This window comes from Molothrus ater, chromosome 6 (genome assembly GCF_012460135.2).
Source record: "Molothrus ater isolate BHLD 08-10-18 breed brown headed cowbird chromosome 6, BPBGC_Mater_1.1, whole genome shotgun sequence".
NCBI classification, from domain to species: Eukaryota; Metazoa; Chordata; class Aves; order Passeriformes; family Icteridae; genus Molothrus; species Molothrus ater.
In genome coordinates this window covers 25875428-25899678 of record NC_050483.2, presented here as the reverse complement: position 1 = coordinate 25899678, position 24251 = coordinate 25875428, and the positions used below count along the sequence as shown (strand labels likewise).

The 24251-nt window shown below is 41.9% G+C and overlaps 1 protein-coding gene across 4 annotated transcripts in view; it reads right to left on the bottom strand.

The window, feature by feature from the left end:
* The window catches only part of MAPKBP1 (mitogen-activated protein kinase binding protein 1), a 101865-nt gene that overhangs the window by 16724 nt on the left and 60890 nt on the right, over positions 1-24251 (bottom strand). For 3 of the 4 annotated variants that reach the window (XM_036383284.2, XM_036383280.2, XM_036383281.2), the window contains exons 8-24: positions 23992-24174; positions 23382-23399; positions 22694-22854; positions 22116-22305; positions 20982-21128; positions 19908-20092; positions 19706-19797; positions 19213-19338; positions 17496-17566; positions 16932-17053; positions 15961-16036; positions 13304-13415; positions 12682-12745; positions 9193-9318; positions 2628-2776; positions 1887-1936; positions 1108-1344 (exon numbers count right to left, since the gene is read on the bottom strand). In XM_036383284.2, the coding sequence (XP_036239177.1) occupies positions 1108-1344; positions 1887-1936; positions 2628-2776; positions 9193-9318; positions 12682-12745; positions 13304-13415; positions 15961-16036; positions 16932-17053; positions 17496-17566; positions 19213-19338; positions 19706-19797; positions 19908-20092; positions 20982-21128; positions 22116-22305; positions 22694-22854; positions 23382-23399; positions 23992-24174 (2109 nt within the window). The remainder of the gene's footprint in view (positions 1-1107; positions 1345-1886; positions 1937-2627; positions 2777-9192; positions 9319-12681; positions 12746-13303; positions 13416-15960; positions 16037-16931; positions 17054-17495; positions 17567-19212; positions 19339-19705; positions 19798-19907; positions 20093-20981; positions 21129-22115; positions 22306-22693; positions 22855-23381; positions 23400-23991; positions 24175-24251) is intronic. The other variant, XM_036383283.2, reaches the window with a different exon arrangement.

Below are 24251 nucleotides of genomic sequence, written 5' to 3'. Positions count from 1 at the left end.
AATTCACAAAACTGGGCCATTTCAGCTCAAAAACTGAATTACTGCACACAACAATCTGAATCCTCTTCTCAGTCACACAGTTATAGGGGAGGCAAAACTTCTAATGAAGCTAGGCACCGGACAGACTGCTACTGGAAAATAGGCACTAGCTTTCTGAGGATGAGCACTCATTACTTGCTGCGACCCATCAATACAAAGATCAAAGAGAATTTACACATCTAGCACAGCCAACACCTAAGGGCTTCATGTGAGCCACATTGCAGTGGTTACTGGAGTCAAGAAACTGCATTCCAGCAGAGTGAGGTCACAGGTTACCAAGTTTTTACACACCTGTGTTGTATTGCACTAAATAGTTTATTTAGTTGTTTGTTTTGCATTGGGTGATGGGAAATTTGTGCTGAGTATGTTATATCACGTAGATTGTTATTTCCCCTCTCCCATCACATGGTCTTTCCCTCATGCACCCCTCTGCTATATCCCCTGGTGGTCTGGCCCCTGGTTACCCCTCCCCTCGCCCTTCCTCAATAGTATCCCATTGGCCGTGGTCCTCTTTCCCCGCCCCCTCCTTGGGTATAAAAGTCCACTGCAAGAAGGGCACCTGCTCTGTCCCACATGGGTGGTCGCTGGAACCAGAAGTGTCCCTTCCCAAGCCAATAAACAGGACACTCATCCCCACGTGGAGAAGAGCACTTCTTGTCTTTTACTTTGTCCATGTAAGACGGTGTGGGCCAGGGTCCTAGCTAGCTGGGCTGGACTCATACAACAGCCCGAGAGACACAGATTCTTACACACCTGTATCTCCAAGCTCAACTTCTCAGCTTGTTTTTGACATAAATATTCAAAGAGCTAAAAGAAAACATGAGGTCTTCCTGCCATTGAAGGGAAACCTTGACCCCATACGATCTCTGCGATAAGACAGCAGAATCACACATTGCAGGAGTATGAATTACAATACAGTTATCTAATAAGGTACCTCAAAAGTCATTAGAAGACCTTTAACAATAAAAAGAGTGGCCTCAGGTAGTAATAAATGTACGTAATAACAACTAGATGCAGGACAGATGCACTCAGAGTGGGTTCCCCTCCTCAGAGCAGTACTGCCCTTACTTTGTTGACATGCACAGGAAGGTCAGTGTGCTCTTCTCTGTCGTCCCCATTGCTGTTTTGGGACAGCGAGTCTCGGCTTGGAGAACGGGAAACAGAGAAGGACTCCAGCTGCCGCAGGTCGAGCATGGATTTCACTGTCATCTCTATGCTGCTGCTGGGCTGGGACCAGCGGCCACGCTGCCGGGGCACCTTGCTCATCGGTGCCTCTGAGCGCTGGATTGCTGCTATCTCTTTGGCCTGAGGGAAATTAAAACACAGACTTTCTTAGAGACTGAGCTTGGCTGATGGAAAAACAGGATAAAAAACCACAAGAAACACAGAAAAATATATTTATGTCCATCTCAATAAAAGCCTCAAAACTGTCTAAAAGACAGCCTGAAAGGCACCTTTAATCATAAAGCATCAAGTGAAAATGATACTTTTGTTGCTGCTTCTTGCACAGTTGAACAGTTAAATGTCTTGCTCAGATCAAAGTATATGAACAGCTTCAGCACCACATGAGATTCAGATCAAAAATGAAAAGACAAAAGCATAACATCTGATGGAAGAAGTCTGATATAAAAATCCCAAGCGCAGCTCTAGACTCCAAACACTTTAGTCTCTTAAACTGGGCTCTATTTTACCATCTCTAAATCATTCTTCAGAGAGAAGCTTCTCAGTAGTTTCCCACCACAGCTGCACCTTTCCCACACGTGCAAATGCAGATTTTAATCTCTCTGGGAATTTCTCCTTCAGTTTCCTTGTAACAAGAAATACAGTCTGAAGGTTTAGTAACTCACCCTCCTCATTTCCCAGTGGGAAAGGCTTCTTGAGAGGGTAAGGTCTGGATCTGCAAAGGTAAAGAGATATGCACCTAGTTGACATCCTGGCCAGCAGTCCCACTTTTAACAACCCCTTACTTCATCTTTCCTACGCCTTTTGAACCACTGTCAACAGATGCTTTCCCATTGACTACCCAAATCATTGTACCAAAATTTTAATAGAGACATACAGTTTTATGTAAGATTTCCATTGAATCAGCAGACCACTGCAGAACACTTGCCACAGTGCAGTGCCCTCCCAAAAGCTTGGGGAAAAAAAAATCTGCTCCAATACACTGTGCCATCTGTGGTAAAAATACATCAAATTAATAACAGCAATCTCTACTGTAAGTTTTATCAGACATCTCTAAAATCCTCTCTTTTGAGGCAATCTCTTTTGGTTTCTGCAGAATTTTAATAGCTTGTAGACCCCAGCACACTAAACTAATTCAAAATTTCTTTAGCCAGTTGGAGCTAGCAAGAAACTTGCCAATTTAACAACTGAATTTCTAGACAGAGAACTCTGAATTGCACACCTCTTCAGATGCAGGAATGAGCAGCTCCACATTACCCATTGGTATCTATCCATATGCTTCTGCTTTGGCCTCTCTCTTTCTACCCATACCTTTTTATCCCTAAGCCAGTGTCTCTCATCTTGTCCTCCCTTCACATCCATGCCATTTTCCTCCAGCTCTGCTCATGTCCCTCTAGCATTTATACCTGAGTCTCTCTCAGTGTTGCAGTTGGACTGAATATGGAAAGACTGCAGCCCTCGTAACTCATCTTCATCATTGCCTTCATCTTCACCATCCTTATCACTGTCTGATGAGAGTGCAGGCACAGAGGACAGGGCAGAGATGGACTCATGCCTGGAAGGCAGGAATTAGAAGGAGTATTATGGTTCATGCACAAACTGCCCACCATTTCAATCCTTACACCAGTTCTCCACCTTATCTCCATCCATATTCAGGAGGCCTGCCTCAACTCTCTCAAAGAGCCCTTGCTCTAGCACAGCCCACCTCTGAGAAAGAGGGCAAGCTAAACCCTGCACAGAGATTTGCAGACCCTGCCACAACAATGTTCTCATACACGTGGAAGGTTGACAGAAATCAGAAGTAAACAAGTGTGAGAAAGCCAAATGGAATGAAACTGGGCCTTCCATTTCGGACACTGCCAATTGATAAGGTCAAGATGGTAGATTATATTTGAAAGGCAAATATTTTCCCACCCTAAAGCATTTCTTCTCTGGAACTGATTTACACATCAAAAATATCAGAGATAGGCTCTGTTTGAAAGGAATTTGATTTATGGCAAATTATCCCATAAGAGACAGGTTCATTTCCAGGATTGCTCCAGGCAGACCCTGAAGGCACAGCCCATACACTGTAAGAGCACCATGCTGACTATTTTAACTTTCAAGCACAAGGATCATGTAAAACGTATCTTGCGCCGATCTTTGGTTTAAGTCGATCAAGGCAAGTTTTACCACACACACCTCAGAGGCACTTCCAGCATAGAACTGCCACCACCAATCAAGGACACTCAATAACATCAAATTTCACTCTCCCTCTTTCTTCTCCTCTTCCCTTTCCTGTGCTCACTCCTTCAGTCCACTGAATCAAATGAACAAATAAACTTTTAGACAATAATTGAAGAAAGAAGAATCCCCAACAAATACACTTGAGTAGCCCCCACTCCATGGCCTTGAGCTAGAGTGCCAAACTCATCATAAGTGACATTTATAGGATATCACTGGTGAGTGTTGAGTGCCAAGCATTATTCATGAAATAAAAATAGCTCATCCACCAAATACAGAGCAGTCTGGCCAGGGATCAACTTCTCCTGCAGCTGACAGATCACAGGCAGTATTAAAACATGCTAAGAAGCAGTTAAAGTATTTTAATCTTTTCTCTTCCTGTGTAATGGCAGAACAACAATTTCCATTTCATTATGAGTAATAACCATTTCAGATGAGCTTTGAAGTGTTCTGGCAAAAAGAAAAGTGAAACTGACTGTAGCCTGCAGACTTTGCAAGTGAAGAAGCTTCATTTTAGTCATCCATATCTACTTTTGAAATTTGAGTTTGTCAGTCTCTTCATCTTTTCTACTGTCTCCTTGTATGCTCATCATGTCACTCTCAGGTTCTTGTGTCTAAGCAGGGAATCCTGACAAAGCCCAAGCACCCCAGTATGTCTGAGGTTATGCCATGTTTCATCCTATGATATATATTAATTACATTTATTCATGGTAGGCAATATTGACTTCGTATCAGTAACTTTGATAGCATCCTTCTGCTTGTGTTCATCATGGTTGTTTGAGGAGTTTATTAGGACAAATGGATTGGATTATTAGACCTTTAAACATCTAGCTGGTTGAATACCTCACAATGATGAGATGATATGGCAAGGCAAGATTATGGGTTTGCCAAGCTCCTATGTGTACTGTCGTTGGTTTAAATGGAGAAGGGAGGATTGCCATCTGTGTGGTTCATGTTACAAATAGAAAGATGGCCCCTTTCCATAAGATGGTGACTGAAAAAATTGGTGAGGGGAGAGGGGAATAGTATGTTCCAGTGTCCTTAAAGTAGCAGAATAAGAGAATGCAAAACATATTTGGAAGTCAGATGGGTTTTTTCATACTTCACAGGAAGTGATAAACAAGTTAAGAAGTAACGTATTTGATATAAACATAAGGTCATCTTGCATTATCCCAGCAAAAATTCATGCCCCTCTTCCACATCCTTTTTTTTTACAACTCAAGTATACTTTTCAAACTCAGTTCTGTAACTTGAAGGGAGACAGATGAATGAATGATATTTTCAAAATGATCCTAGGTCCCTGACTTGAAACTGAGATACTCCTGAAATGAAAACTAGCTTCACAAGGTCTTGAGTGTTTTAACTGTTGTTCTTGCCCAAGTCAACCCTTCTATTCAGACTTCATTAATTCTCCTTTCTTTCCCTGCCTTCCCTCATGTACTGTGGATTTTCTCCTAAGCTCCCTGTTGCACACATCTCCTCAATACTCTTCCTCAGTTCTTTTTCATGCTTCAATGGGAGTCAGTGTAATGTACAGTGAGTTTTCAAGCACAGAAGCTGTTTCCAAATAAGCATAACATGAGAGCATTTTGAAAATTAAGGAGTAAGACTTCTGGGGTTTGCTGAATTCCTCCCAAGAGCCAAACCCTAAAGCATCATTATACCAAAATGAATGTTTGAGAGCAGCTATTCCAGAATAGCATGTACAGACATGTCCAATTCTCAAGATCCACGTGACTCAGAGCAAGTGTTTCAATTGTAATCGTTCATCTTTGCTGAGGAAATATCCCATTCTAGTATCATAGAATCACAGAATCATTAAGGTTGGAAAAGACCTCCAAGATCATCAAGCCCAACATTTGACTTAGTATTACCATGCCCAATTAAAGCATATCATGGAGTGTCATGGGTATTCATTTTTTAACACTTCCAGGGGTGGTGACTCAACAATTTTCCCTTGGGACCCTGTTCCAATGCTTAACCACTCTTTCAGTGAAGAAACTTTTCCTAATGTCCAACATGAACTTTCCTTGGCACAACTGGAGGTCATTTTCCTGTGTTCTATTGCTAGTTGCCTGGGAGAAGAGGAAAACTCCCAGCTCACCACAACCTGGATCTTGTTCTATTCAGGTCAGCAGTGCCAGTTGCTCTTCAGCTCCCAGTTTTTGAAGGGTCAGACAGTACAGGGTGAATGGAAGGGAAGGACCTTAAATTAGAAAGTCTTCAGTACACAGTATAGACTTAAAAGTGCCACACGTCATTATGGAGTGCTAGTATTCAGACATCTGATAATAGGTACTCTGTATGCTTTTGTAGGACCTGAACCCAACCCTGTTTTGCTTTCTCAAAACAAAACAAAGCAGACAAGAATGGCAACTATCCATTTAAAGAGGTATGTCATCAGCATTCCCACTCTGATCTTGTGCTACTTAAACCCTCAGCTTTAGGGATGTATTTATGAAACTGTAATATCCTGGGTGGTAGGTATCACCAACAGATTATATCCTCCTGCTTCCCCCTCAAATGCTGAAGTGTTTTAAAAGGAAAGTTGTTCTGCTTTTCCCCACAGAAGGATCCCAGTGCACTGACTTCAGAGTTTCCCGAATGTTATAATTGCACTAGTTCACCACAGACTAAGGCACCATTTCTGATAAGGCATCAAGACCCTGCCCCATTCTAAGCTCTGGAAACAACACAGCTTTCCTGGAGTGGACAAGACCCACCAAGAATTTGATAAGGAGCTCTTCTTTCCAAATATATCTGACAGCACACAGTATTTCTTCAGTGTACACATATAACTTTTAGACAATTTAATTTGGATAACTTTTTTTCTCCTGCTATTTATACTAAAGAGTCAAAGAAAGCCACAGATAAAGTGATTTTTAAAACATGACTATAAGCCCTGCAAACATTCCACAGTAAAATCATCTTAAAACTTGAGACAAGATTTTCTAAACTATAAATGCATACTTGGATCAAAACCAAAACCCTACTAAATGGCCTTTACAAGATTCCTTCACTGAAAATATAAAAGCCTTAAAACCAAAAAGTACCAGCAATATCAACTGAGTACAAGTTCTATTATCCCAGACTATCAAAGCTCCCCATGTTCAGGAAAAAAAGCACACATCTGCAATTACCACAACCAAAGGTAGAACTCAAAGGCTCTCAGGCACACTATGGAGAACTGTGGGTCTAACAGGTCAGAGCAATTCCAAGTAATACAATGTCTCATAAAGGTGAGTCAGAGAAATCATTCAGAGGAGACACTTTAGTCTCTAAAAACTATTGGAGGGACTGAAAATGCTGTGACTCTTCAGTTCAGAGAACAGGTTGGATAAAGAGAGGTTATGAAAAAGGTTTACAAAACCATGGGCACTACCAATAGCTGGCTGCAGAACAAAAGATCACCAGAACTCACAATATTCAGAAGCAAACTTCAGAGTTTCATGAAAACTAGTAGGAATGTGCTTTAACAGAGACAAAAAAAGTCCTTCTTTCCACAGAGAACAGTGAACTCTAGGAACTTGTCACCAAAGGAGGCTGCAGAGGCAGACAATATTATGAAGCTCAAAAAGAATTTATACAAACTCAGTGGACAATTGGTTCATGTGCAGATAGTAAAGGAAAAAGGTAGAAATGTACCTCCTAACATCCCTAATGTAAAAATGGAGCATGAAGCAAATAGACCACAAAGGTTCGTACAGCAGGGCCCACAGTGTTTCTCACTAAATAGCATCTTCCAGGGTCCCAGGCAGAATGCTGGGCTTTGTGGAGCACCGGTTTGACCCAAAAAGGCATCTTCTGTGTGTTTACACTGCTGATGTTACTCACCTGTGTCAATTCCTGCCCTGACAGTTGCAACTGGATGGACTATCCTGAATTGGAAATCTTCATCTCCCATTGTCTCCTCAGACCAATTTTGTTACCCCAGCACTATTTTGATTATTCATCCTGTAATACACCCATACCATGATACTAGCAGAATGTGTTACTTCCCCCACCAAATTCTAGCAAGACTGTTCTAAAGAAGATCTAGTAGAACAAATGACTTATCACAAGGCAGGCAGCTTTCTCATACTACTGCCAGTCTTTTGAGACAACAATTTTACACCACAAGTTGCAACTCAGCTCTTTACTGTAATCTATACAGACAGGTTTTGGAAACAATCAGAACAGGTACAATCAAGGACACCTAGAAAACAAATCTCACTCAAGTTCATTAATTTTTCTTCTCCCACCTCAATAATGCTGGTCCACTAGGCTCTTCTTCCATTGTCAGTACCAATCCAAAATGCTCTGGGAATTATGTCTTGCTGATCTCCAATGACCACAGCAGACAATCAAAACTGAAAACAAGCTTTCAGAGCTGACAAGTAGACTGCAGGCTTGCAAAGAGGCTACCAAACAAGTTTACTGAAGTTCTGGGCTTGGCGTGGCCCTAGCACCGCCCTTCAGCCAGCGTCTGTGATGGAAACAAGTATCACCTCACAGGAACAGGGCTGGGATTAGCTGTCACAGGCTGAGCCTTGGTAGGGTAAGGCTGCAGCTGCTGGAATAATAGAAAGACTGCTATAAAAAGCACATTGCTTGACATATCCAGAACTTTGGCTAGAAAAAAGGCTTCCTGAGTTTTCCCAGTATTGTTACTAAAAGCATTTACCAGACAAGACTCGCTTCAGGAATGAGCAGATCAAGACTTTCCAAAACAAAACTATGTAGACAGACTTGTTACAACATTGCTTCCTCCCAAAGGGAGTGGGAAACTCCTCGTGACACTCAAAAACAGTGTGGTAATTCCTCCAGTGCCTTGGTACTTTTATATCCAGAACTCCATATGTAGTCATTTGGGACATAGGAACAAAAATATCTGCATTTACCCTTTTTTCCCCCACTGTGATCTCATAACAGGTTGGTCAGGACTCTCCCCTGCATTACTTACAGTCCAACTAGTCTCAGTTACTTACAAACTATAGGAAAATCAAACACATTAGACTAATAATCAAAAATACCTTGTCATCTTGTTCTGTTTAAAAACAGAAGCACCACTTTTAAAAGAAAGGTCACTAGATAAATTTAGATCTATTCCACTTGTAGGCTGCAGTAATCTGTTTTGAGATATGTTGTTTACCTAGCAAAAAATAATAATATTATTCAGCTAGCAAGAAGCATTTCTCATTTAATTTATTTTTGTATTTATTAGTCATATTATAATTATTTTAGCTGAGTTTTTCACAGCCTCCAGAAAATAGTTAACAAAGAAACAGCAAAAGTGTAAGGACTTTTTTAGAATCATGATCAACATAGCCAACTCATAGAGCTCACAGGTATAGTTCAGTACTGACACCACAGAAAACAGCCTTCAAGTTGCATTCAGCTTAGATCTAAAGAACTTTACTCATGAAGGATCACAGCTTCCCTGCTGGAATTCTGTGTACCATCCTCAGTATTCCTAGGTGAACTGCTTAATAAAGTTTCTGACCACATCATTAAACTAAATTAAGATACAAGAAGCATTGCATACATATTGCAATCAGTGAAGCACACTAAGTTTGTCTGGAAGATGCCAGTTTGGTTTCTATATCCAAAGAAGGGGGGCACAAAACCAAATTCAAAAGAGAAATAAGAGAACTTTTGGAAGAACACTATCAGTGAAGACAGCAAAAACCTTACAGTTGAATCCCAGTGCCACACTTTCACATTGCACCCTACACAGCCAGCCACCTGTTCTCAGTCTGCTCTGCTCACCTCATGAGTCCAGCTGCCTTGTGAGGAGGAGACTTCTCTGCCTGCTTCCCTCTCTGTTTCATGTCTGACAGTCGCTGCCGCATGTTGATGGTCATCTCTGAGCTCAGACGCCAGATGAAGATGCAGCTGAAAGAGAGAAAGGCGAGACTGGAATCAAGTCTCAGTTCAGTTTATTGATACTAATTCCTACTGCAGAGACAAACAAGAGCCCTTCTGTCTGTGGCAGAGGCAACGTAGAAACAGCTTCACAGAAACTCAATCCCATCACAAGCCTCATGATGAAAGGGTTAAATCTGCCTGTCAAAGCCTCCCTGTGAGCGAGAGCAACTGCAGAGATATTTACACAGACTCATCTCTGATCCTATACCTTTTTTGACTGTCTGGCCAGCTGCTGAAGGAAATGCTCTAACAAGTCACTCCATGGTCAGCAGGATAAGTGGAGCCTACAGATGTCCCTTGCATCCTCTAACAGTGGATAAGCTGAAGTCTCTGACTGCCCCTACCCTCAAAGGCAAGGCCTTCCTAAAGCCCACCATCCCATGGAGTCTCTGTGCAGTATTAGCAGTTAAGCTCATGTGGGAGTACTTTTTGCAGCAGGGTGCTTCTAATATTTAACCTGGGACTCCCTACAGTGAGTAGGGACACTTGCACAGAATTTACATAGCCATTAGCTCAGCTGGTCAGAGCACAGTGCTAATAACACCAAGGCCATGGGTTCAATTCCTGCATGGGCCACTCATTTCAAAACTGGGTTTGATGATCCTTGTAGGCCCCTTCCAATTCAGAATGTTCTGTGAAGTATTCTGTGACATTTGACTGAATTTGGTAGGTGAACTCAAGAGAGAAAGAAACCAACAATGCGGTCTCATTTCAATAATTTCGTCAGAAATTCAGTTTAAATAAATATTCCTCATCACATTAAAGAATACTGTATCTCATCTTCAGCTATTAGAAAGTAAAATGACCAGCACTGTCTTTGAAATTTAACCTCAGTGCTAACTAATTCTTTTCATCTCAGTCATCTTTCCTGTCTAGCTGGGTATACCTACACTGATGTAGAAACAGAGATGGTGCTTTGGCTATCAGTTATAAAATCTTGCATCCTACTTTGTAATCCAAAGAGGATTTAATTCAGTTCTTCAAGACCCATCAGTGCAAGTATACTCATGGGTACTCCAATACACAGAAGATTTTTTAAGGACTGGCTTTTCCATCTTTCTTCTTAGCATGTAAACATTAATTTGCTTTGCCATTTTGAGCAATGACCATGAACTTTGGTCTCCCTGACCTGAGGCAAATGTCAAAAGTGTCAGGACCCTGAATACCTGAATCTTCATTTTTTCTCTCTCATGAAAAAACAATTTAAAAGGTTTAAATTTCCATATCACACCAAAAAAAACCCCATAATATCATCTTTGCAGTCTGTGGAGATTTTAAGGCAAAACTAAAAATTCCCTTCTTGTCCCCAGTGCCACGCTCAGGAGCATCACTCCCAGCTACTGAAATCACATACAGACACTGCATTGCCAGTGAACACACTCTCATCCTCCCACTGGAGCTTTTCAATCAGGAGAAAGGGGTGAGGCACTGTGTCTGGGAACCATGGCAACCCAAGACAGCCAGCTGTTTCCTCTCAAGGAGCAGCTCTCTCCAAGTAACAGCAACCATAATCTGCTGCTGAAAAAATACTGAAACAGAGGAAACAAAACTCTAAAAGCAAATTTGGCTTGTTCATTATCCCACCCCCACAGTTATCAAACCTAGAGATAAGCAGCAAACAGCCCAAGCCTGTGAATACATTAGCATCCAACACAAACTCTGCCAAAGCAAGCACCCACCTACCCCTTTTGCTGGGGTTGGGGTGGGGATTCTGTTTTGTTTTTTCTTACCTTGCATTACTTGCCTCACATGAATCTCACAGTCCTTGTGCCCTTTCTCATCCCCGTTTTTCTCTCTATTCTCAGGTCTACTCTTTGCACATGTTGCTATGTGTGAACAGACTATGTTCCCTGCTCTCCTTTGAAAAAGATGCTTTCTCATATCCTCACAGCAATCTTCTTCAGGAATCCTTTCCTCATTTCTCATCCACCTCCTTCATACCCTCAATGAAGAAAATGACCCTTTTTCTCATGAAAATGTCAAAAAAGAATGTTGCAGTAAATCACAAGGATCACTGGGGACTTCAAACCTTCCATGTTTCTGGAATATGTCAGAAGTTCACAACAAAAGGACTCTCTCTCTTACAACTTTTGTCCCTAATCTATTTAAACACACAAAAGAGGAAAACTAAATTATTTATTTATTACTGAAAGACAGAAACAACCAACTGAAGAGAGGTTGTAGACAGGTGGGGGTCGGTCTCTTCCACCGGGCAGCAACTGACAGAACAAGAGGACACAAGCTATGTCAGGGAAGGTATAGGTTGGATATTAGGAAAAAGTTTTTCACCAAAAGAATAATAAAGTACTGGAATGCTCTTCCCAGGGAGCTGGTAGAATCACCATCTCTGAATGTGTTTAACAAAAGACTGGACATGGCACTTGGTGCTATAGTCTAGTTGAGGTGTTAGGGCATAGGTTAGACTCGATGATCTTAGATGTCTCTTCCAACCTCATTATTCTGTGATTCTGTGATGAGATATAAGATGATATATTGTATGTTCTATAGCAACTCATCCTCTAAAACACTCTTTCAATTCAATTGTGATTTATTAATTTGAAAAAAAGGAGACAGAGAATCTGGGTTGCTCTGAACTTGCAATAGCACTCCAGGAGCCATCTTTCTCATAGGAAAAATTTTATTCAGTTCAGCTGAATTTAAGCATTCACTGATTCCAGAAATAGTGGCTCCACTCACCTGTACAACCATCATATTAGGCATGTATTCTCTCTTTTTCCTTGGGCTCAGTCTGGTGACTACTTAAGCTTTTAGTGAACTGATTTAGCTCACTAAATGTACAGAAAACTCATCTCAGGGGAGTACTGATGTAGTGACCTGATTTAGCTGAATGAGGGGTCAGCTGCACCACTGCTGACTCAGGGGAGTGGGAAAAGGACCCTATGGACAGGACCAAAAAGTGAGGACAGGTCTGTCCCTTTTGCTGCTAAACAGACTCTTACACCTGGTGAAACCTCATCAACAGGAGTATTGCAGGAAAAAGTTTTGGCACTACTAGCAGAAATAGCCCAAGATGCCTTTTATTACAGGCCTGAAGGCTGGTCAGGAAACAGGTCACATGTCTGTCTCCTTTCCAGCACAGTATTTACTCCCAGAAAAGGGAAATACTTCACATGGGTCCCATTCCATGAAATGATAGCATACGGTCTGTGAGCTTTGCCAACAGCACACATTCAGGATTCAGAAAGCTCTGAGATTTATTTGGAATTCATAAAACACCTCTGAAAAAAAAAAATCTACCTTTCCTAAGGACATGTTACATCTAGTATGAAATGGCATAAGCCAGTACCACAAATGAGCAAAACCTCTTACCTGTCACCAGAAACAGAGATCAGATGTTTGCAGTCATTACTGAATTTCATCCCAGTTACAATCTCTGTGAGATATAAAGCACAAAAAAAATATCTTCCCTGAATTATTCAAATGGACAGAAGACATAATTAGCCAAATAGCCTGTCTGCACTCAGTAATTCACACTTCACAGATCAATATGCCCCAATTACCATAACCATTTAACCAAGAATCTAGGCTTGACATGGAAGAGGTACTCCATGGCAAAATATACATGAAGACTGAATTCTCTTTTTGCCTATAATAGAAGAGCTCCTGCATGGTAGGAGCTGAGGGCATATCATAATGAAACTAAATATACACTGAAAAAAACCCCACAGACTACTTTATAGGCTATTAGAAAAACTGCGTAGATAAAGACATGACTTGACAGGTGGGTATGTGTGTGTGTGTGCTTGTGTGCAAAATGCAAAAATTGAACTTGCAATAAAATATGACAACTTCATCCAACTACAATCTATTCAAAAATACCCATTAGGTAAACTTTGGCGGGGAGAAATCTTCAGAAAGCTTTGACTAGTATCAGACCCTACTATATAGTCATCAGCAGAAAAAAATATTTCCAGAAGTTTATAAGCCTTACCTGAGTGTCCATACATGGTTGCAACACACTCGCCAGAATAGAAATCAAAGATGGAGAGGTTCTTGTCAGAACAACTGGTTGCAATATAAAGACCAGAAGGATCTGTTTGCACCTGGTTTAGGAGACCAGAGGAATGCAAAGATCTGGTGAGAAGCTACCTTCAAACTGCATAAAAATAATGAAGAATACCCAAGACAGTCAGACTAAAATGCAAGTAACCCCCACAGGAGTCCAGTTGAGTACCAGCCTATCCAGTATCCCAGGAAAAATCTCCAACCTGACCAGACTTTTAAGACTATCTCCAACCTAATCAGAGACTGAAGGCACTTAAATTAAATGCTCTCATGACTGTGAAAATATTGCCACCAATGGACAAATTTCTACTTCTCTCCTACTTTCTTTTAACCATTGGGGTCTTACTTTCTTCTATGTTAAGATCAAGACAAAACAACAAGAAACTCCCACCCCAAAACACACGCACCATAAAAAAATAAAAAACATCAGAGCTGACAGAGTTAAGGGAAATATTAAAGGATTCAAGTCTTCAGGAGTGAAAGCAAAAAAGAACTCAATGCTGCCAAGAAACTGTCTTTGATAATGATGCTATCACATCTGCAGTATTGGCAACTCCCATTTTTCAGCTATTTTGTTTGTTGTTTGCTTCTTCATGTGCACCTATTTGTTGCTTTATCTTGGATCAAATATAAAATCCCTTGCAAATGCCTCACCACATCTAAAGCAGCACTACACAGCAAATACAGTTACTGTCACCAATTTAGAGAATTTCAAGGAACTGAGAGGATAAACTGTGTTTTTCAAAGGAGACGTGGTAATTAAATAATGGTAATTCTTTTTGTTTGTTATGGCTCTTGTTAAGGCTCTTCTGGTTTGTTATGTTTATTTTGTTGATGTTTGCTTCCAGTGTCACTGTTTGAGTTCTGCTCATTAAACTGCAATGTGTATAATGATCTCAGAATAACATGCCAAGAAAGTTTAAATTCCAGAAACAACCATAATCCCTTGGTTACATAATTGTCTTAAAAGTGAGCAATGCAACAGTAAAAGTAATTGAGATTCCCCACTTGAGATACACATTAAAAGAAAAACCCACCAAAAAACAAAAAGGATATTAAAAACAAAAAATTCAGCTCCCAGAACATTTCATGGTTTTTTGTCTGAGAAAAATCTAATCAAGCACCTAAGCTTATCAGCAGTTTGAAGTGTAGCATCAGTTTTTCACTTTCTTTGCTCTGGCTTACAAAAAAATTGTGGGAATTATAATAGGCAAAGAGAAAGATCTTTCTCTGTAAAACAGAAGAGCTGACACTGAACAAAACTTAGTTTCCCCCTTCCCTTTTTACCCAGTTATTTACACCTATCAATAGTTTCACCTAGAAGGGAGCTACAAATATCATCTACTCCTGCCTGACCAATTCAGAGTTGACCAAAGATTCATCAAGCTTAGTCTCCTCCATAAGGGCCACATGTTTAAAGTTTGTTATTAAATGCATTGATCAAATGCATCTTCAACACTGTCAGGCTTGGAGTATTGACCACCTCTCCAGGACTCCTGTTCCAGTGTTTGACCACACTCTCAGTAAAGAAATGCTTCCTCCTAATGTCCCTGGTGCAGCTTTGAACCATTCCCACATATCCTGTCACCAGATCCCAGGGAGAAGCACTCAGCACCTCCCCCTGTGTGTCCTCTCCTCAGGAAGCTGTAGAGAGCAATGCAGTCACCCTTCAGTCTCTTCCTCTCCAAACTAGATAAGCCCTAAATCCTCCAGCTGCTCCTCATAGGACATTCCTTCCAGTCCCTAATAATAAATAATACTGCTGACCTGTGCAGCAGTAGAAAATTATCAGTGAAAAAAAATATCATGAAGAAGCTTGTTTGGCAACTTTAGAGATATTTTGATTTTGTCATCTGGCTTTCCCCCTTTATAGACAAGAATGCAGTTCTTCCACTCCACTGTGAATCTCAAACACACCTGATTTACCAAGGTAAGCCCTGCAGAGTGGCAGAAGCAGGTGTGCTACCCTGGCCCAAGGCCTGGATGCACTCCGCAGAGGGAAACTTGAACAGACTCTCCCTAAACAGTACCATGCTTGTCCAGAATTCCAAGACCCAGGCTTTTCAGGCCCAATACTATTTTATTTTATCAACTCAAACAGTTTCCCTTGTATTTGCCCTCTGAAATCCACTTCACAAACACTGATCAACAGGTATTTCCCCTTCAAAAATCCTAACAAAACCAGTCAAGAAAACCAGAATGAGCTCTCTGGAGCAGAAAGCAAAGGATTAAATTAAATGGATTAAATCATCTCCTGACAGATATTGGTGCAGTTCTACTTGTTTTTACAGCACGGTCTTGTGACTCACTTCAGAAACAGGACAGAGAGAAAAATCAAAGATCAACTTCAGCATTCATTGACTCCCTTCCTGTTTTAGCCTGATGAAACCCAAATATATTACCAGCCCTTAAAGGTGGAAGTAGGAGGAAGCAGCAGCAGGGTAAAGGACAAAGTATGGAGCAAGAAAAAAAAGAAGGAAAAAGAAAAAAGAAATTACTGTAGTCAGATTTGAATTTCATTTTCCTGTCCCTGAGCTGCATTCAGAAAAGCTGAAAATTGAAAAAGGAAGGAAAACAGCTTACTTTGATAAGGGTGCCGTCTTCACCTTGGGATCCCTTGTAAAGCTTCTTCTGCTTCCCACTGCTTATGTTGAAAACCCTGAGGGGATGACATAAGATAGCATGGCTCATTGTGCCCAGGTACTACTCTGGGGCTGCTGTCACCAGGATCCTTTTCTCTCCCTGTTCCTCATTCCATATAAAATACAGGAAATAGGGCCAAACTACAGGAAGTGGAGAAATTATCTCCATGAAATATTATCACCAGTCATTTAAATAGTTCAAGAAATAACCCCAAAAGTAATGCAAAGGCAGATTATCTGAATTAAAATCAAGGCTTTATTCTCAAGCCAATAAACAATCAGTCCTCACTGCTGTAAAAATACCTGGGCTCCTTCATACTAGAGCAAAGTATTAAGAGAGCAAGACACTTTATGCTAAAACAAATTACATCCAGTAGTGATATTTAGCTATCACCAAAACTCTTAACATCTCACACAGCTACAATACGAGGAGAGACACAACTACAGAGAGACTCCTTTGCTTTCAAGCAGACAGATTGGAGAAATGGATAGAAATAGAGACTGGGCTCCACTTGTTCAATGACAGTCACATCTATTTCCGTTTTAGGTTCCCACAGTCCCAGGTATTCCACAAGACCCCACAGCTGTTAACTAAGTACCTTCAAAACCAAAAATTACCACAGTGCAGAAGTTTTTGCCCCACAGTTCAATGATGTGCCAAGGAAGGCACGCTTGCTCCCTCAGTAGAAAGCCTTTGCTCTGCAGAGCAACCCAGTGAGAAGCCACAAGTCCCATGGGAATTGCACACATACACAGCTCTTTATCAGTGAGAGGAAAGGCAGAGTTCAGCCTCACAGCGCCTCAGATCTGTCTGAAAATGCTGTATTAAAGAACTTAGAGGAATAATGATGGACATGGGGCTGCTTCATTTATGACTGGAAAAAATATTTTCAAGTTGAGAAGGAAACTAACCTGATGTTACGATCCTGGCATCCAATAGCTGCATATTTCCAGCTGGGGTCCACATCCATGTCATAAAGTGTGGTTTTTCTAACAATGTGATGTGTTCGGGTAAACTGGACCCCTTCTCCTGTCTAAACATATGGGTAACAACTGTGTCAAAATCAAGTCGTTAATCCATTATTAAAAGCAAGTTAATACAGATGAGTCTTCTCACACAGCCAGCACAAAACAATCCTTCCCAGGGGGCTGCTGGGAGCAGCTGGGACTGGAGGCACAAGAAACTCTTCCCTCCAGCCCACACTCTTTCACCAGTTTTCACAATAGCTCTGACAGTGAAGGAAAAGCAGATATCCTAACAGGTCTCTATTTCTGCTGTGAGAGGTCAGGCTGGGAGTAGCTGCATGCTTCACAAAACTATTTGTCTGAATGCAATCTCTTCCATCAAGTCAGTGAGAGGCACTGAGGCTGAAATAGCAACAAGCTCATACAGAAACTCTGATATCATTCTTTGAAGTAACTCCTTTGTGGAGAGGTTATAAATTAGAAGCGTACAAAAAGCTGTGATAAGGTTACCTTCTGCGCAGTGCGGAAATAGATGCTCTTGTCTGCCCCACAGCTTATCATCCGCACTTTCCCATCGTTGGCTGGAATAAAAAGGCAGGAGACAAAAGATAAACACATATACAAGGTGGAGGAAATGTTTCAATTTATACCACTGCTCATTTATTCCAGTCCTGATTAGTTAAGACAGACCCCTCCCCAAGCAGCAAAACAGAAGCCCCTTCTCAGGGACAGCACTTGTCTTTCATGCTCAGAGAGCATGAAGCTCCAACACAGAGGCTTTTCAGAACAGATTAGGATGCAATTCTGTCTTCTCCCTCACCAATATGCTCATATCTCTGTGTGCCACAGCACTCTGGCAACATGGCACATTGACAGTAGAAGCTGAAAACAGGCAATAGGCACTTTTCAGACCTTAGAGCTGGACACATCTTTCTTGCTGCCCTTTCTTACTGCAGGGTCAGGCTTTCCTTCTTCCCTTAGGACTCTTCCATAACCAAGCAGCTCCTTCAGCAAAGCAACACCCAATAAAACTCCAAGTAATGACAACGCATCCAACACCACACAAGTCCTTGAACTGCACCCACTTAGAGCATGCCAGCACTTGGCTCATAGACGAGCATAAAGGCCTTAGTTGCCAGGCCTTGAGCCCACTTTCCTCATCTCCTGGGAGTTCAGCTTGTTGCATTCAAGGCCAGCTCACTGATAAGGCAGATCTGTCAGAGAAACTGCTGCTGGACTTTGAGATCCTCCAGAAAAAAAAAATTGAAAAAGCCACACAGTTGCTTTGGGGAGCCCCTGCTTCAGTGAGTCTCTTCACCTGGGAGTGGTTTTCAAGCTGAGTTCTCATCCTTGAGTCCCAACTGAGCTACACTGCAGCAGCATTGCAGCCACACTTGTGCCTGGACATGCACCCCCACTGAGCCAAAGCCTGACCCAATCCATGGATTCACCTTCCTGATCTGAACTCCATCTTGCCTTGCTACTATGGACTTGCCTGGCAGGCACTGAATTATAGCTTAACCCTGACCACTCCAGACTGATCAAGACCTTGAATTGCTTGAATCCATGGTCTTATCACTATGGATTCGCCTGGTGACCTGGACTACTGGCTGTATCTAGACCTGATCTGTTCCTGCTCATGTCCTGTGGTACTTTCCCACAGCCAGTGGAAAAGGCCACTACCTTTGCCTGCCTTCCTGTCCCCCCTGGCTACTGCCTTTCCCTGGCAGAACAGCCAGTTCTTGCTGCTCTGACTGGTGTCTGACCATTGGCAGCAACTGAGTGCTAGGGATAAAATGTGCTCCATTACCAAGAATGCAAAGCCTTACAGTGGTTTACAATCACAAATTACTTTACCCAAAACTTATTTTTCTGTGTGTGTTTTGTGTGATTTTATTTTGAACAATGACTGTTCAGAGTTCTCCTAAATTAGTTCTCTCTGAAATTAGTTAGTGGGAATAAATCATTACAGAAAACAGTTTTCCAAAGAAATTATGAGGAAAGATTCTCTTAGGAGGGAGGAAGGAGAGAAAATTAAAGCAAAAACAGAAAAGAAGGCAAGTATCACCTTCTGTTAAGACTGCAACTGAAAAAGATGACCAAAAGATGACCCAGCTGCAGCTTCAAATTGACCTAGTCCAGCAGATAAAAGCAGATAAAATTACAGCCATAAGGGGACAATAGCAGTGCTCAAATCCAGCTTTGGTGGGAGGCCATGATTTGCTACCTGCAAATTTCACTGCAGTGATGGAAGAAGAATGTTCATCCAGGGTTTGCTGCAGGCTATAGTCCTTCCCAGCATCCAAGACATGAATCAATCTATCCCGACTGGCTGAGGCTAAGAGCTTTAAACCTGTTAGAAATTGAAAAAGACTGCAAGATCATGACTTAAAAAGTCATTTTTAAAACAGCTTCCCAAGTCTTCTTGGAGACAAAACATTATACTGCAGCTAACTGCATATATGGACACAAAGCAACACACCTGAATTTTGCATTACAATAATAAACAGAACAAGCTGCAATCTCAACATACAATATTCTAATAAAAAGTAAGAGAAGGAAGACTTTTTCAAAGCCTGGCTCTACTAGCCCAATACCTGAAGCCTCATTTGAAATCCATGAGTAGTTCAGCATGACAATTCTAACATACCATAGTGGACATTTTGACTTGCTCAACATTACATTCATAGGCAAAGGGGAGGAAGCTCAATTGCATTTACCTGTGTCAGGTTTGGAGTATTCCAGACATAGGATCTCTGAGTCATGGGCTTCCACCTTCAGCATTTCCTTCAGAGACTGCAACTCATATATTCTAGGATATAACATGGCTCATTTCAGTATGTTTAATAAAATTAGCAAGACCTGGTTATTTTCTCATGCCTGACCAGTCTGCAATCTGCATTAGAAGCTTTATGGGATTACCTGAGAGTGCCTATCCTGTCCCCTGAGGCCAGGTGCTCCCCGCTGGGACTCACACAGACAGTGCGTATCCCCACCTTTGTATCCAGCACTTGTGCATCAGCTTTGTCTGCACTTCCTGCTGAGTTGTAATCAGTGTCCAGAAGTACCTGAGTGTTGTCATCTACATAGATGATTTTCATCAAGTCCTGGGGACACAATACACCCAGAAATATTTACTGGTTACAAAATATTAAAGCAAAGCATCTGCCTTAGAAACTGAGCTCCTAGCCAACATAAATATTTTATTGGCAACAATGCTGTAATTGGTAGGACCTTTTAGTTAGGAGCAAGCACTAAGCCCCTACAGTCTGTAGGATGAAAGTTTCACAGTTGTGTCTGACAATCACCCCTTTCAAAAGATTCAAGCTAGAAACTAGCAGCATCTCTTTTGCTACTGACAAGCTCTGGGATTAGTGATTACAACATATTAGGGCACACAGCAGGAGTAGGAAAGACTTCTAGTGATAATCTAAGTCAGCAGTCTCAGTACTGACAGAAAAAGCAATTTTTTCCACCTGATTCCTGAGGTCAGGGCTGCTGTGTCCAGAGATCTTCCAACTCAGATGAGAACAGAAGCTAATGTCCATATGTAATCACTGCTCTGTATGATTAGCTTCCCTCTTATATAGATGAAGTGAGTGCAAACTTTTACATTCAATTTCCCAAACCTCTGCTTCATTTAATGCACCTTTTCCAAACAAATCTTATAAGTGGTTACACACCACAGAGATGCAGAAAAAGAGAACCAGCTCTCCTGAAACATATGGCCCTTATGGAAAAGACTAAGCTTGATGAATCTTTGAATGGTTTATGAAAACAGCAATAATCCCCAGGACCATTTCAGACAACCTGTCCTTCTGCCCAGTACTCCTTTTGTGTTTCTTCAGGTTCATATATTTAACTAGATTTGTGCTCAGTTTACAGAAACCTAGGTTGACTTGGAGATACAAAAAAATTTAGGCCTTAACTTGGGAATCTGTGTGTGAAGAAGAGCAACCCCAAGGACAAGGAGGTGATCCAAACGTAGGATCTTACATTGCTGAGGATGTTGCGGTGCAGGGCTGTGCCATGGATGTTGGAGCTTTCAGTGTTCCACAGACGAATGGTGTTGTCAGAAGAGCAGGTAATGAAGGAACCAGGGGGGAGGCAGGGCTGATTGTTGTCCTTCACCTCTGGATACATCTAAGGGCAAGTAAAATCAATGCCTGAATAATATTGCCTGGCATCTGGCACCCTAGACACTGGTAGCAAGTTTCAAAACAAAATGAGACAAAAGGGGGTGTCCTCTCTGTTTTCTAAAGGTGAAAGCCAGACAGTTCTGACAAAAACCTATTTGCAGACCAGAGCTTCAGACTGACTTCAAACAAATGTTCACTGAGCTTCCCTCGTCACAGAAAACCTCCTTAAGAAGCATGCAACAAACCAGTATCTTTTGTTTCTAATAGTTCAAAGAGAGCACCTCAAATCCCAAACAATGATCATGCAATAACCACCTTGCACTGTTTGCAGCTTTCATCTACTACTGTCAGTTTATAACTCAGAAGGAAAGGGTGAGATGCAATTAATAAATAAAAAGAGAGTTCTCAACCTCTTCCAACTTTCATTCCACTTTCCCCTCTCCTAACCAGTGTTAGACATATTTCAACATATTAACAACTCCATTGTTTCCTATACTTCCTTTCCTTCCCTCTGAGGGAAAACCAACTTGATAGACCGCAAGATGACAGACACTTGAGAGGCTATTTCCACATGTTCAGGTAAATATGTTAAGAAGGACCAGAGTTCACTATTTTATCACTATTTCATATTTTTGACTTAGAAGCAATTACTCACCAAAGATCTCAAGCAGTTTTTTTGAGGTCAGCAATAAACTCTTGTGCGTTTTCTAAAAGGATGCTCTGTATTCAGGTTTGTTTAATTCTGCTTCCTCTCCCACCTCTCACCTTTTAATGGTGAGATTTTTCTTTCCCAGTAGCACCACACATTCGGTCAGCCATTGCAGTGCAGCCAAAAACTGTTCCCAGGCCCAGTAGCAAATGCACTAACCACAGGTGAAAAACTGAGTCAATTCCCTCTACAGTCAGCATTTGCATTCAAATTTGGCAGCTCATCTGATGACTTTCTCAGCTGCAACTCACAACCCTACACCTGTGTCTGCAAACAACGTACCTCAATGTTCCACACACAGGAAGAGTGATACAAAGCAGAGTACACCTTGCCCACTTTCTTCGGATCTTTGACATCCCACACATATAGGCTGTGGTCATTGTATACACAGGAAAGCCACTGGTTGGTGGGGTCAAAGGTCAAGGCAATGGTGTCAGGATACTTCGCATCAGCCACACCAGAGAAAAGACGGCTGCACAAAGAGAGAACAACAGCCTGGTTAACTTGTGCTTTCTCCAGGAGCTGGGGCAATGCTCAAACAGGAGAGCTCAGATTCTCCATGGGGCGCTGTTGAGACGAACAAAGGCATCTATAGGTAGAGAGAGTAGCTGGCCAGGAAGACCTGTCTCTTGAACAACCAAAGTCCCAAAAGAAGCCTCAAAGTCCCATGGCAAAAGTCCCTCCTTGCCATCCAAATGTAGTCCAGTCATACAGGGCAAGCCTGCAACAGCTCAGAGAGTTCTGCAGCAGACTGCCAACTTTAATCCATAAAAAGAGCATGCTCCAGATGGCAAAGGTCTGAGGAATAGTTCTAACCCCCACAAGCTTCCCTCGCTCCCTTCCATCCTTCTCCACAGTACCTGGCCTCAGTCACACTTGCGATGTCAGTTCCCAGGAAGTGTGGCTTCGGCAGAGTAGTGACAAAGTGAAGGTTTAGAGGGTTAAAAATCCGCACGGTGCCGTCAGCACAGCCACAGAAGATGTAGTCATGATTCACAGAGATGCAGTTTGCCACAGTGGTCTGAGGAGGACACAGCACAAGAGACAGCAAATGAGAAATGTGCTCTCACGTCAAAGGTCACCAGACACACGTCAGGGAGAACAGCGAATTGACAGACAAAGGAGTCATGGTCAGAAGAGCTGCAGTGAAGTCGAGCCCTGGGAGTAAGGAAAAGCCTAAAAATCCATCTTTCCTTTCTGAAGAACTTTCCAGCCAAGGTCCACTGCAGATCCCAAGCAGTTAGAAAAAAGCCCAGTTTCTCTGCCACCCACTATGATGGGAAGCCAGCAGAGCTACGCATTTGCTCCAGCTGAGTCCTACTCTGAACACTGCTTTTATTTCTGTGACATTCAACGACACTGGCAGGCAAGCAGCACCTCACCCTGTACTAGCACACCAACACATTACCAGTCAGGAGGGGATAAGAAACAGAACAAAATGGATTTTCTTCCCGTCCCTTTGGGATCTGTACAAATGGCAGAAAATGGCACAAAATGGAATGTGGTGAAAAGGGGATGAGTTCAATGCAAAAAGTTTTTTCAACTTACTGTGAAGCTGTCTGTATTCTGAGCGAGAGTGAAAGGCAGATTTTAGAGAGGAAAGGAAAGGAAAGAAAAGAAGAGGCATTTCACTTGAGTGAAAGCGTGGACAGACTTTTTCCCTTGATTTTAATACACAGGATCCTTGCAGGTGGGCACGTTACATTCAATTCAAAGGAAAACAAGTGTGATCAAATTCTTAACTATGGGCAGACCTGGTGGTTTAGAATAGACAAATCAACTAGCACCTTGGGAACCTGCATTTGAGATGCACAAGCCAAGTAAGACATTGCAGAGTGGATAGAAACCAGAGTTCTTCTAAAATTCCTACTTGCCCCAGCCAAGCCAGGAGGGACCATACAGGAGTTGCCATAAGGACATTGCTTTGCCAGAAGAGCAGTCCCTGTAATGCTGGAGTGTGAGAATGAAAGAGGCTCAACAACCACTAAAATCTCTTTGACAAGAAATAACACTATTCTTGCCCAGCCTTCCAGAGTAAATCACAGGGTTGCAGACGCACAATTATTTTCACTGCTTGTGGTCAGCTTGTACCTCTGAGTGCACTTATTATTTGCTCTTCCTGCTCTGCTTGAGCAGAATAGGAGGATGTAAAACTCACCCTCAGCTCCACCCACTTGTCTAGCAGCCTTTTTTCATTGAATTCACAGAGCAGGCCTGAGGATGTGATACAAAAAGTGCTGTCAGCTTTTTTGCCCCTTCCACAAGCCACGTCCGCAAAGAAGTTGTTCCTCAGTTCTCCAAGCAATCCCGAGCGACCCAGCAAGGGGACAGTGGCATTGACCTAGCAACAGAAAACAGTTTGCTACAAATACAGCAAGGCACTTCAGGCAGACAGTGATTTTTTAGACCATCAACCCC